This window comes from Megalobrama amblycephala, linkage group LG14 (assembly GCF_018812025.1).
Source record: "Megalobrama amblycephala isolate DHTTF-2021 linkage group LG14, ASM1881202v1, whole genome shotgun sequence".
Taxonomy (NCBI): Eukaryota; Metazoa; Chordata; class Actinopteri; order Cypriniformes; family Xenocyprididae; genus Megalobrama; species Megalobrama amblycephala.
The window spans coordinates 18,825,595-18,840,802 of NC_063057.1; the positions used below are offsets into that span (position 1 = coordinate 18,825,595).

The 15,208-nt window shown below is 36.0% G+C and overlaps 1 protein-coding gene across 1 annotated transcript; it reads right to left on the bottom strand.

Annotated features, from left to right (window-relative positions):
- Positions 1–1,073: 1,073 nt before the first annotated feature.
- rps16 (ribosomal protein S16) lies at positions 1,074–4,535 on the bottom strand. Its single transcript, XM_048156471.1, has 6 exons — positions 4,437–4,535; positions 4,295–4,346; positions 3,561–3,662; positions 1,554–1,650; positions 1,345–1,392; positions 1,074–1,263 (listed from the first exon to the last, which is right to left on the bottom strand). The coding sequence occupies exons 2-6, from the start codon at positions 4,340–4,342 to the stop codon at positions 1,118–1,120; spliced, it is 441 nt and encodes a 146-aa protein (XP_048012428.1). The 5' UTR covers positions 4,343–4,346; positions 4,437–4,535; the 3' UTR covers positions 1,074–1,117.
- Between the last annotated feature and the right edge of the window lie 10,673 nt (positions 4,536–15,208).

Below are 15,208 nucleotides of genomic sequence, written 5' to 3' on the forward strand. Positions count from 1 at the left end.
GGATGTATTGCAGAGATTAAAACCAACAAAACAAGTATGCATGCTTCTTTAATCTAAATGTATTTGGTGTTTCCTCCCTTGTGCTCACACTAATGCTTTGCCAGTCTTTCTGGAAATTTCAGATATCAGTCATCATCAGTAGAGAGTCTGACTAAGTGCCTTCGGCTGACCTGAATGATCATCTTTGGGATTAACAGGGTAAAAAGCTTCAACATATAGGACTGTATAGGTTTGGCTCCCTCTAGTGAAAGAAAATACACATCGCTTTCACTTTCATCATTCAAGGAAATTTCCTGTAAATCTCACTGGGTTAGAACCCGATATGACCGTGTTACAACACCACATTTACAACAAAATAACAGCGAAAGTCTGGTTTTATAACAATATTATTCACAGAGCAATGCTACTCCACATAGTATTTAAAATACACTACAATAATTAGAAACATATTTCTGAATTAAGAATATTCACACTACAGCCACTTCAACTAAATTCCAAATTACTCAAAAACAGTATTAAATTGGTTAAAAAGGCACATTTCTGCCCTCTTGTGTCAAACACTAAACAATTAAAATCGAGTGTACTTCACCAGTAGTTGGCGCTGCTTTCGAAACCTCCATAAGCATGCAAAGTACATTAGCTGCTCCACAACTCTGATCAACACTGAATTATTCAACATCTTTCTATAGCAAAAATAGAATGCTAGTACATTTCAATAATCAGCATGTTTATTCAAAGCAATTGTATTAGAGCACTATCCTTTCACAGCATATGAACAGGTTATTTCTTCTATCATAATCTTTCCATGCAAACATCATCCTATCCCATCATCCTTTAACATTAATTGTTAACTACCTTAATCACTGGACCAATAATTTTGTTTTAATGGATATCAGTGGAAATTATACTATTAGACTCAGTGAAGCAGGCCACAATAAACAATGAAATGGTTTATGCAATATACAAAAACCTGCAGTACAAGTGTGGAAATTAAAACCAATTGACTACTGAACACATTAAAACTCAAGACCACAAGCACACAGTCTTAGGAATAACAACTCAAAACAACTGAATTTTTCCCCCTCAGGTTTATTATATGAAAATGTACAGAGAGATTTTAACGGTAGGACTTCTGGTAGCGTGCGCGAGCTCCAGGTCCACCGAACTTCTTGGACTCGCAGCGGCGGGGATCAGCGACCAGCAGGGTCCTGTCATACTGAATCAAGATATCCTTGATCTCTTTCTTGGAAGCCTCATCCACATCTGAGAGAAGAGAAATATGACAATTAATGCAGATACTTACACATTCATCTTCAACAATTGACGACAATGACCCACACTTACATTTCTGATAATAGGCAACCAAGGCTTTAGAGATGGCCTGACGAATGGCTGAAAGAAGAATGAAACGTTAATGTCAGTACAGAAGTATTGGTAACATTGAGGCTTAGGAAAGAATCTATCCATTTACTGTTCACTGATTATCAAGTACAAATACTTTTACAGTTAGACAATCCAGAGAAAACGGGTTTCACCATAAGCCAGTTACTAACCGTAAATCTGAGCGACGTGTCCACCACCCTTCACACGAACCCTGATGTCAACGCCAGCGAAGCGCTCCTTCCCCAGCAGCAGAAGAGGCTCCAGCAGCTGAAGGAAACAATCACACTGTTACGCATGACGCATGAACAAAATCTCCTCACACAAAGCTAAAGGTCTGTGTGGTACACTTAAAGGATTAGTTTATCCCAAAATGAAAATTCTGTCATCATTTACCCACCCTCATGTTGTTCCAAACCTGCAAGACTTTCGTTTGTCTTCGAAACAAAGATTTTTAATGAAATCTGAGCTATTTTCCATTGACAGCTACACAACTACCACTTCAAAACATTCATAAAGAGATTGTAAAATCTAATCCATATGAATTGAGTGGTTTAGTCCAAATTATTTTGAAGAGACTTAAATGCTTTATATGATGAAAAGATTGTATTTATCTCTCTTTATACATGGACTGTCAACAGAGGGACAGAACTCTCAGATTTCCTTTAGAAGATCTTCATTTGTATTCCAAAGATGAATGAAAGTCTTATGGGTTTGGAATGACATGAGATGAGTAAATGACAATTAACATTTTGGGTGAACTTTTGATTTCATGGTGACTTTAATAAAAGCAGTTCACCGAAAAGTGAAAATTCTGTCATAATTTGCGTATCCTTGTGTAAGACATATGATGATTCTTCTGCAGAACACCAAAGCAGAATTTAACAAAAATACTACTTACTCTCCAATTGCAATGAATGCTTTTCAAGCTCCAAAAAGGACACAAAATACCACTAGATACCACTATAGAAGTATCAAAAATATTAAAACGGTCCATGTGACACATGCGCTGAATGAATCAATGAGTTGAACTTGAGAACTCGAGTGGTATGATTCACAAATGTAAATTGTATTAATACACTGAAAAGCAGTATAATTTTCCCATGAACATGGCAACAATTGCTGTAGAGGATGACAAGGTTCTCAGTAAACAAAATCTTCCATTTTGGTGTGTTTCTTGCAGAAAGCTGACAGCACCGATTGAAATCAGGATATTCTTTAAAGGGTTAGTTCACCCAAAATTTAAAATAATGTCATTTATTACTCACCCTCATGCTGTTCCACACCAGCAAGACCTTCGTTCATCTTCAGAACACAAATTAAGATATTTTAGTTGAAATCCGATGGCTCAGTGAGGCCTGCATAGCCAGCAATGACATTTCCTCTCTCAAGATCCATTAATGTAAACATATTTAAATCAGTTCACGTGAGTACAGTGGTTCAATATTAATATTATAAAGCGACGAGAATATTTTTGGTGCGCCAAAAAAACCCAAAACAACAACTTATATAGTGATGGCCGATTTCAAAACACTGCTTCAGGAAGATTTGGAGCAAAATGAATCAGTGTATCGAATCATGATTCGGATCGCGTGTCAAACCGCCAAACTGCTGAAATCATGTGACTTTGGCACTCCGAACCACTGATTTGATACACTGATTCATTTGTGCTCCGAAGCTTCCTGAAGCAGTGTTTTGAAATAGGCCATCACCATACAAGTCAATTTTTTGTTTTTTTGCCGCATCAAAAATATTCTTGTCGCTTTATAATATAATTGAACCGCTGTACTCACATGAACTGATTTAAATATGTTTTTAGTACATTAATGGATCTTGAGAGAGGAAATGTCATTGCTGTATATGCAGGCCTCACTGAGCCATCGGATTTCAACTAAAATATCTTAATTTTTGTTCCGAAGATGAATGAAGGTCTTACTGGTGTGGAACGGCATGAGGGTGAGTAATTAATGACGTTGTTTTAATTTTTTCGGGTGAACTAATCCTTTAAAAACCCACAGAAGAAAAAAGTTGTACAGGTTTGGAACAGCACAATTGAGTAATGATCAAATCTACATTAATGTGTTAACAATTCAATTAAATCAACAAATCATTCAAGTGTTTACTGAAATAGAGATCTGAATATTTCTATTCTGAGCAGTCAATGTCAGTGTTAAAAGTACCTTGTACTGCAGAGTGACAGGCTCGATCATCTCAAGAGGTCTTCCATTGACTTTAATAAGCCCATTTCCCCTCTTGCAGTGGGCAACAGCAGTGGCTGTTTTCTGTTGATAGCGAACAAACAGATCAGCCAAAGCATCTCCATTATATGAAACTCATGCTCTTAGATATTTAAATATGACACTAAGATCTATGTGGTCTTAAATCTTGCTACTGATGGACCAAAGCACTGCACATTCAAATGATTCCCTAAATATTACATTATAGATTATTTTTATGATCAGAATCGAGAACCATTGCTATAATAAGCCAGACACAAGTACAGGATAAACAGTTAGCAAGACAGACAAGACCACTGTCTGCTATATATCTATCAAACTATTTAAAAACAGAAAATATGCAGATCAGATGCAAAATTAACTGTTTTGTATCAGTTAAAGCTGTACATGTACACACTGAACTGTCCCACGTGTCAGCAAATAGTATTACTAACACAATCTTCATCACTCACTGTCAGCCTAAACAGGACATGTGCTTATTTTACATTTTAAGTGATTTAAGAGCACCTATACTTGTTTATGACCTCTAATGATTACGTTTATAACATCAAGTATATAAAACATTGCTATTGCAATCTTTTAAAACCTCACACATCTGTTAGCATAGCCGGCTAACCTCAAACCCTCATCAACGCCGTGCGCGAGCACATGAGGACATACAGCCTTTAAATACTCACTTTACGTCCAAAAACTTGGACAGACTGTAGAGGACCTTTAGCTGGCATGATTCTGGAATAAAAACAGAGTAATTGTGCTTTAATTTAAGCATAAATTTATCTTTAAACACGTATATTAGTGAGAACCGCTTGAGGAACAAACCTTTCAGAGCTCGAGCGCCGTTCGGAGAGGCCGCACAGGGGTTTCCCGTGCGCAAAAGCAGGGGCGCTGTCGTAAAGACGCTTGTGTTTACGACAGTCGTCATTGCTAAAGATTTGATTTTTTAATTCTTAACACTGCACAACAGTTAAACAAATATTCACGTAATTTAACGAATGAACGTATATTTATAGATTTTTATTGTAACACCGTTATGCATTTTCCTTCTCATGTGAAGGAAGCATTTCAAATTTCAAAGAGATCCGCTCATTCCGATTACTATACCTATTATTACGATCATAAAAAACCCCGAAATGCTCTGAAACCAGCGTTTAAAAGAAAAAGAAAACTGTTTTGATGTGATAGAGTTTTATTATTCCACATACCCAGTGTTACACCTCATCACTAGATGGCGCTCTGTCACAAGAATCAGTCGAATCAACACCATTGGAGTAGAATGAGCTTGGCACACCAAGTGCTTCATCTTTCAGGATAGCAGGTCATACTTTTGATGATTTTTGATATATATGCTAGGTTAAGAAACCATTTAAAAGCATTATAGTAATAATTTTAGCCCTAATTTTAACCCCAAGGGTTAATAGCTTCTCTAATTTTAATAAGATGATCTGACTGTTGTACACACTAGATACACTTAAGTCAGCTGTGATTTTAATTTATTGTATTTTTTTCTATAATATCTATTTGCTGGTGTCAAATTGTTCCTAAACAGAAACAAAATAATTAGAATGGATCAATGGATAGCCTACTACACCCATTTGAACTTTTTTATTTATTTATTTATTTATATATATATATTTTTTTTACATACATCACTGGAGTGCCAAATACACTGCCCTCCAAAAGTTTGGAAACGCCCCTGGCAAAGTGTGGTTTCAGTATAAATCCTTATCATTTTTTGGTGCATACATTAAAGTAACTTGACATTATCATTGAAGACCAGCAATAATAATTTTCATTTTGATTACATAATAATGGCAATATATCCATGTCAAAGTCAGACATGCCCCTTTGCCAGCTGTGATGCCTGGTTACTGGTTTAAACTTGGCTCAGGTTTGTAAAAGATTTTTGGGTCAGCACACCTTAATAGCTTCAACAATTGATCGCCAATTAAGTTTAGAATACAATGAACCAATCAGAACCGAGTTTAGATCAGATAGCTGCTAATGGTAGATATTTTGATGAATCGAAAATTTAAGTTTTTTCTATGTATAAACTGTTTATGTAATAAAATATGTTTTCGTAGTTTGTGTTGTCCCTTATCAGTGCAAAATTATCACAAATTAAAAAGGATTCATGCCAATATTGTCCAAAACCGCACTTTTCTAGGGCGTTTCCAAACTTTTGGAGGGCAGTGTATATAGTCTCATCTCATAATCTCAACCGAACATGACTTTTAAGTATAATTTTAAGTGTATACTATTTAAAGTCTTTATTTGTGTTTAAATAAGGGTTTTATTTATGTACAGTACAGTCCAAAAGTTTGGAAACACTAAGATTTTTAATGTTTTTAAAAGAAGTTTCGTCTGCTCACCAAGGCTACATTTATTATAATTAAAAATACAGTAAAAACAGTAATATTGTGAAATATTATTACAATTTAAAATAACTGTGTACTATTTAAATATATTTGACAAAGTAATTTATTCCTGTGATGGCAAAGCTGAATTTTCAGCATCATTACTCCAGTCTTCAGTGTCACATGATCCTTCAGAAATCATTCTAATATGCTGATCTGCTGCTCAAGAAACATTTAATGTGTACAATTGTACAAAATATTTGTGTACAATATTTTTTTTTCAGGATTATTTGATGAATAGAAAGTTCAAAAGAACAGTGTTTATCTGAAATCTAATCTTTTGTAACATTATAAATGTCTTTACTGCCACTTTTGATTGATTTAATGCATCCTTGCTGAATAAAAGTATTCATTTCTTTAATTTCTTTTTAAAAAAATAAAAATAAAAATTCTTACTGACCCCAAACTTTTGAACGGTAGTGTATAATGCTACAGAAGCTTTGTATTTCAGATAAATGCTGTTCTTTTGAACTTTCTATTCATCAAGGAATCCTGAAAAAAAAAGTACACAACTGTTTTCAACATTGAAAATAATCATAAATGTTTATTGAGCAGCAAATCAGCATATTAGAATGATTTCTGAAGGATCATGTGACACTGAAGACTGGAGTAACGATGCTGAAAATTCAGCTTTGCATCACAGGAATAAATTACTTTGTCAAATATATTTAAATAATACACAGTTATTTTAAATTGTAATAATATTTCACAATATTACTGTTTTTTACTGTATTTTTAATTAAATAAATGTAGCCTTGGTGAGCAGACGAAACTTCTTTTAAAAAAATTAAAAATCTTAGTGGTTCCAAACTTTTGGACTGTACTGTACTTATTTGTACATTTGATCTTTATCAGTGAAGGCATATCACCGTTGTAAGCAACCATTACTGTGTTATCATTATCTTATCATTCTAGTAAGTTATCAGAGTGCTAACTTAGTACTAGAGAAACTTTATTATCTTAGCAGTTAGCACATGCTTATAATGCTTTCCCTCCAGTCTATTGTTCTTTTGAGATATGAAATCTTTATGTGTGTATTACTGTCTTGACAGAAAAAAGCAAAGTGGATCTAACTAACACAGAGAGAGAACTGAAGGCCCAGAAGCACAATAACAAGACAAGAGAGGACATCAGAGTCTTCAGACTGAGAAACTGATGCCTTTCAGGTACTCAGCTGACAGATTCACTGAACAGTTTCACACCAAACACAAGTTTCTTCTTGACTGAGACGCTGACCAATTAGTCTGAGTTTCAAAGGGATTTGAAAGTTGGATCTATCTATCTATCTATCTATCTATCTATCTATCTATCTATCTATCTATCTATCTATCTATCTATCTATCTATCTATCTATCTATCTATCTATCTATCTATCTATCTATCTATTCAAAATTGCTTTATTGGCATGACTGTAAATCATACAATATTGCCAAAGCATACATAAAACACTAATAAAAACATCTGTATAATAGAAGAAAATATTATCAAATATTATAACGGTATCAAATGTTATAACATAACTTAAACTTAAATTAACGGTGTAACAAATTAGAACATGTCTGAACATTTGATACCACAGTGTTTTAACATATATACACACATACTAAGGGTCACTGTGGTGGACGGTAGGGAAACACACTGAGGTCAGACACACACATTACACACATTCACCTGCTGTCTCTAAGGCTGTGGCACGTCCACACATATCTCACAGCCAGTGCTGCTGTCGGTCCCTCTCCTAATATTATCTTTATTTGTTCTACTTCAGTCACAGGTGTAAAGTTCTTTATTGACTTCCTGAATTTATTTACAGTTTTTCTCCATTGGTTTGGCTCATTTCTTGAAACAGAAATTACATTCTCAAAACAACATGGACAAACCTCCAAACCACTTGGCAATTGTTCACAACAGAATTGATTTTCTCATTCATTTCATCAAATTGCAAATGTCTAAGTACATGTCTCAATGTCTCAGTACATCTTTGCAAATGATTAAGTACAGGTAGCCTACATTTAGCACAATTTCCAAGTGAACAGATCTTGTTGACCTAAACTGATTGTTGATTCTCAGTCTAATGGTTGTTCGCTCCAAAACGTGTCGGCGTCATTTTATTATTTAAGTCATCACATGCACAATAATCTGTTCATTTGTTTGTTCATCCAACAGTTCACTGGTCGCTTGTTTCCTTCCAATGCCATTGTTCTCTACAATAGCGTAAAAAAAGAAAACATCAAATCAGTCATACAGAAGAGTCATACACTACAGTTACAGACAATTACATAGGAATGTTCTATGTTCTCCACAAGTTCAATATACTACTGGCCACTACTCCAGTGGTTCCAAACCTGGGGTACATGTACCCCTATGCAGAGGTACTACAGGGGGTATTTGACAGAAAGAAAAGGGGGAAAATCATCAATGACTAGACTTACTGAAATGTTACAGTAAAACCCACAGTATTAGATAGATTTACATGGGAGGCACTAATTGCAGCTCTTTGACCCTTTTTCTTATTGTATTTTATATTCTTCAAAATAAGGATTATAATGATAATTGCAGTTTTTAGGCAAAATGTTGAAGTCAGATAAATCAAATACATTCATACCTGGATTACCTGGATACACAAATCAGGTAAAGTGGGTACTGAAGCCAAAAAAGTTTGGGAACCACTGCTTAATTGTAAAAAGGTTGTGATGGGCAACCAGAAACTGACTTACATTTTACATGTTAGTCAAGTTCTAGTTTCTCCTGACTGTCAATTGCTGTAATACATTTATCAAATGTTCCAAGGACTTATATATGGTATTCATGGTATTATGTTCTTGACTAATTTTGACAATTGAACAGACAATTGTGCATGTGATGACTTATACAATGAAATGACGCTGACACGTTTTGGAGTGAACAACCATTAGACTGTGAATCAACAATCAGATTATCAACAAGATCTATTCACTTGGAAATTGTGCTAAATGTAGGCTACCTGTACTTATTCATTTGCAAAGATGTACTGAGACACTGAGACATGTACTTAGACATTTGCAATATGATGAAATGAATGAGAAAATCAATTCTGTTGTGAACAATTGCCAAGTGGTTTGGAGGTTTGTCCATGTTGTTTTGAGAATGTAATTTCTGTTTCAAGAAATGAGCCAAACCAATGGAGAAAAACTGTAATAATCAATGGGAATTGGCCTAATTCTGCCCTACATGCATTATTGGGTGTTCTTCTTTGTAGTTTGAGAATAATTTTGCAGAATTCTGTCTGTAGGGCTTCTGTTGGATGCCTGTCCCATCTAGTGTAGCTCTGATCACTGAGTGGACCCCAAACCTCACTTCCATACAGCGCAATGGGCTGAATCACACTATCAAAGATTTTACACCAGATTGGAATTGGTAAATCAATGTTTTGGAATCTTTTCTTGATGGCGTATAGAGCTCTTCGAGCTTTATCTTTGAGAGCATTCACTGCTATACTGAAACTCCTGATGCAGTGATGATCAGACCGAGGTAAGTGTACTGCATCATGTGTTCTAGGGCGGTGCTGCCTAGACTGAACTGGTATCTATGTTCCTGACATCTGGGCTGTTTCTGGAAGACCATAATGTTGGTCTTCTTGAGGTTTACTGCCAGGGCCCAGTTCTGGCAATAGTTGTCCAGCAGGTCCAGGTGCTGCAGTCTCTGTGCAGTGGGTGACAGAAGCACCAGATCATCTGCATACAGCAAGAGCTTGATGTTCTTGTCTTGTAGAGTGAGTCCAGGAGCTGTAGACTTTTCCAACTGCACCGCTAGTTCATTAATGTAAATGTTGAACAGCATTGGACTCAGGCTACAGCCCTGACGTACACCTCTCTTCTGAGTGAAGAATTCTGTATGTTTGGTGCCAATTCGTATTGCACACTTGTTGTTCGAATATATTAATTTTATAATGTCAAAAACTTTACCCCCTACACCGCTTCGTAAAAGTTTGTAATACAATTCGTCGTGCCAAATAGAATCAAATCTAATCAAATAGAAATCGACAAAGCATGCAAATATTTTTCCGTTTTTGGTCTGTTTTACGTGTTTATTGATTAGGGTGTATAGGGTGTAATTGTGGTCAGTTGTTCTGTGATTTGGAAGGGAGCCAAACTCGGACTCAGGACATTTACAATTCTATTGTTTAAAATACTGCTAAATAACTTCCCCAGATTACTGCTCACACAAATGCCTCTGAAATTATTAGGGTCCAATTTATTCCCACTCTTATGAACTGGGGTAAGAAGTCCTTGGCTCCAGATGTCAGGAAAACAGCCTGAACTAAGTACAGTATAACCTAACCCTATCTATCTATCTATCTATCTATCTATCTATCTATCTATCTATCTATCTATCTATCTATCTATCTATCTATCTATCTATCTATCTATCTATCTATCTATCTATCTATCTATCTATCTATCTATCTATCTATCTATCTATCTATCTATCTATCTATCTATCTATCTATCTATCTATCTATCTATCTATCTATCTATCTATCTATCTATCTATCTATCTATCTATCTATCTATCTATCTATCTATCTATCTATCTATCTATCTATCTATCTATCTATCTATCTATCTATCTATCTATCTATCTATCTATCTATCTATCTATCTATCTATCTATCTATCTATCTATCTATCTATCTATCTATCTATCTATCTATCTATCTATCTATCTATCTATCTATCTATCTATCTATCTATCTATCTATCTATCTATCTATCTATCTATCTATCTATCTATCTATCTATCTATCTATCTATCTATCTATCTATCTATCTATCTATCTATCTATCTATCTATCTATCTATCTATCTATCTATCTATCTATCTATCTATCTATCTATCTATCTATCTATCTATCTATCTATCTATCTATCTATCTATCTATCTATCTATCTATCTATCTATCTATCTATCTATCTATCTATCTATCTATCTATCTATCTATCTATCTATCTATCTATCTATCTATCTATCTATCTATCTATCTATCTATCTATCTATCTATCTATCTATCTATCTATCTATCTATCTATCTATCTATCTATCTATCTATCTATCTATCTATCTATCTATCTATCTATCTATCTATCTATCTATCTATCTATCTATCTATCTATCTATCTATCTATCTATCTATCTATCTATCTATCTATCTATCTGTCCTGTCTCTGTCCTTCAACATGGCATCTTCCTACTTTCACACCTTTCTTCACCTCTCCAGCCATTAATTACACAAACGCCGGAGGTGCAGAGTCAGGATGCATTTTTTCATCCCATCTTTCAACCTCCACCTTAACGCCCTCTGTTAGCAACGGTACTTTGCAGAGGATTGTGAGATTTGCATTTCACACTTACTCACGGTACCTTTTGCCCTGTTTACACTGAGGTGTGTTTGTGAGATGTGTAACAATAAGCAAAGGGTGTTAATTAGCAGAGAAGGCTATGTGCTGTGTGTGAGGGGTAGCTGAACAGTAGCAGAGTGAAGCAGATGTTGGGTCTATTGTGGGGGAAATGGAGCTCACTTGGGCGACACGCTGCTGTTTGTTTTTCGATGAGATAATGAGGACTCCTGCCAAAGCGCTTTTATACCAGCCTGTCACTATCCAGCACACAAACACTCACCCAGTGTCTTCCTTTCACTCCCTTTTTGGCTGTAACACACTCAACAGATGTGCCATCACAACTTTGGCACTTCAAGTGTGAATATGGTGAATATGGTTTCATTTCAAAGCTCATGTGTAAAATCTTTCTTGGTCAATAGTACAATATTAGCTTTTATTCTTTAGAATGGAACATGCAACTTTCATCCTTAGCTTGTTCATATGATACATACATTGCTAAAAAATGTAGATCTGGTTTGCTCGTTATGGTGCTTGTTAATAACACCTCTTTTGATCACTGAAGTGTACCATTGTAAAGTCTGGTTTGATCGTTCCTGTTGACGGTCATTGCTTTAGTACTGTAGGTTAGTTCCTCTCAGAGATCTATGAAGCTCATTCAAAACAGCCACCATTTGTATTCAAAATCCTTTTGTTGTGGTAATTCACTTTGCAGTCTCTAAACTAAAGCGCTCTTCCACGTTCATATAATAGGACAATGATACAGATGAAGAGTTTTGGCTAATGGACGAGCTGGAGCATGACGTGACTTGGGCTCTAAGTTCCATCACTGGGCTACTTAATTAATTAATGGAAGTTAATTAGAGATCTGAGAAACAAAGGTGGAGTTGGGGTGGTGGAGTAATGCTGAAAGAATTGTCACATGTGGATGTCCTTGTGTTGTTATTGATAGAATTAGATGAACAAAAGAATGTGTATGGATGCTAATGGAACCCCTGCTGAAAAAGCTAATTGCTGGTCGCAGAACTCTTTTTGGTGCTAAATATAGTCCTTTTTATAAGGTTCCATAAAGAACCATGCTTTGAATGTGCTATAGGACCTTAATGGTGTTATAAATAACATTTTTATTAATAGTTTATTTTTATTAATATTACTATATCAGCATATTTACAGTTACAGTGTATCTCTTTTATTTATGTAAAAACAATTATGCTTATAAACGCCAACATTTGCAAAAATGGACAGTATGTGAGCCCTTTAAAATGTTAACAGGAAAAAGTGATATAAAGTCATGGGATAGCTTTAATGTTTTTTTATGTCTGTTTGTTTGTTTTTTTGGTGACTGGGTATGTTTATGCATAAAGTAATAATTAAAAAAAAATGTAACAATGTGGATCATAAATTCAATATCTCTGTTCCTTAGCGGAGATGAGAAGATAAGTATCCTGTTCACACATATTCTTTTGAACTAAAACAAGAAAAAGACATGACTGGTAGGAAACCAGTAACAACTTGAAAATTTTACATTTGTTAAAATTTTAATTATTAATTATTTTAAAAAAGAAGTAATTTACCTGTTGAGAGTGTGTTGATAGTCTGTGTAATTGACCCTTCGCAAAGACCCGCCCCCCTTAGTTACTGTTGCTTTGTCCGACAAGCCATAGCACTGTCACGCCACACGCAATGAAAAATACATCACGGAGCAAAGAGGATACTGACCACACATCGACAGACAAGACAAAGCAGGTTACTTATGATATTAAACAAAGTCCTAGCTTTCAAACTGTGTAGTTTTTTAAGAAATTCAAATAAAAACAGTTTTGTGGCTCTTTAATGTGTCATCACAGATTGCTGTAACGCCTCAGCTCAAGAGGCTAGTAAACCGATCATCTCTTCCTTCTAGCTCATTTATAGCATCAAATAAACATGAATGAACATGAGAAGGAATGTTGTTTCAAACGCGGAAAGACGTCAGTACACACCATTTTTCAAGTTTAAATCCAACGAGGTTAATCTTACTCCTAATCTAACTCCTGACTGCTTTGTCGGACAAAATGGCGGATTCGGCGTTCTGATTGGTTAGATCACTTGTCAATCAAACTACTGGATGGCTGCTGAGCTCCAGAAAATCAGTAATGAGGTGGCTTTGACAGTTACAGATTTGAAAAACAAAAAGGCGGGAAAAAAGAACCCTAAACTCTAACACAAAGAACCATTTCAGCATATAAAGGGTTCTTCAAGACGATACAGTTGTAAATAAAACTGTTACTACGAACCTTTAAAGAACCTTTCAAGGCCCAGAAAGGTAGTAAAGACATAAAAATAGTCCATGTGACTACAGTGGTTCAACCTTAATGTCAAAAAGTGACGAGAATACTTTTTGAAACCAAAAAGTATTCTAGTCGTAAAAAAACAACGACAACAACAAAAACCGACTTTATTCAACAATTTCTTCTCTTCCATGTCGGTCTCCTACAATGTTGATGTAGTAAACACAGTGCAGCGCTTCCGGGTTCTACGTCAGAACGGCGGCTCATTATTGGCCAACTCCAGTGTCAGCACGTGAACAGCTTCGGCCAATAATGAGCCGGCGTTCTGACGTAGAACCTGGATGTGTTTACTGCGTCAACAGCGTAGGAGACTCAGATGGAAGAGAAGAAATAGTTGAATAAAGTCATTATTTTTGTTTGTTTTTTGCGTACAAAAATTATTCTCGTCGCTTCTTAAGATTAAAGCCCCGGGTATACTTAGGCCGTCCGCGTTCGTGCACCGTCCGCATGACGTAATTTTCGTCATGCGGAGGGCTCGCGGCTGGCCGCACACCGGCCAAATTTCGAGACCGCGCGGACAGTCCGCGTGCAACAGCGCATGCGCAAGCAGCATAGAAGAGTCCACTAGGTGGCAATACGCACAGTATTGAGCACAGTGTTCAGCCGTCAAAGAAGAGTGTGAAAAGACAACACGCTTGAAAAAAGAGAAAAACACTACAATGGACAGCGAACTTGACCAGCGTTTGTGCGAAGAGATTAGAAAGTAACCACATTTGTACAATTCATGTTTGAAAGAGTACAAAGACGTGTTTAGGGCGGCAAATTCATGGAGGGGGATAAGTAAAATATGGGAAAGGATGCACTTCTTTTCTTCTCCGATCATGCCCAGTGAATGTCACGTTGATGACACGACTCAGTGCTGCTCTCCGATGTCTGGTAGAGCATAGAAAAAAACTGTACTGCGCATGTGACGAACACGGTCATCCGCGCGCATCTGTGGTGTAGTATACTTTGAAAGATGACTGCGCGCGTGACGCGTCCGGGCGCGGAAAGTGAAGTATACCCGGGGCTTAAGGTTGAATAGTCACATGGACTATTTTAACAATGTATTTATTACCTTTCTTTGCCTTAAAAGTGGTAATAACATTGCAGTCTATGGTAGGCCAAAAAGCTCACAGATTTCATCAAAAATATCTTAATTTGTGTTCCGAAGATGAACGAAAGTCTTACGGGTATCTGGAATTCCATTAGAATTTTTGACAGCGATCTTGGTGAGAGTTTTAAATTGTCACTGCCACCTCTCAGACACTTTCACGTTTTCCATAAAGTGGAACAATGGTGACCACTGCCATGATGATTGATACATTGCTACTGGTTTGTTCCGCATAGAGCATTGTCTCGCCGAGGTTTCTTTGTTTTAGGTGGAAAAGCACAACATTGGAAAAAGATAGCATTACTATGAAAGAAACAGTGCCAAAACTCACAGATTTAGCTTCATTTTTATGTAGTCAGAGAGTGAGATCAAGTTATTG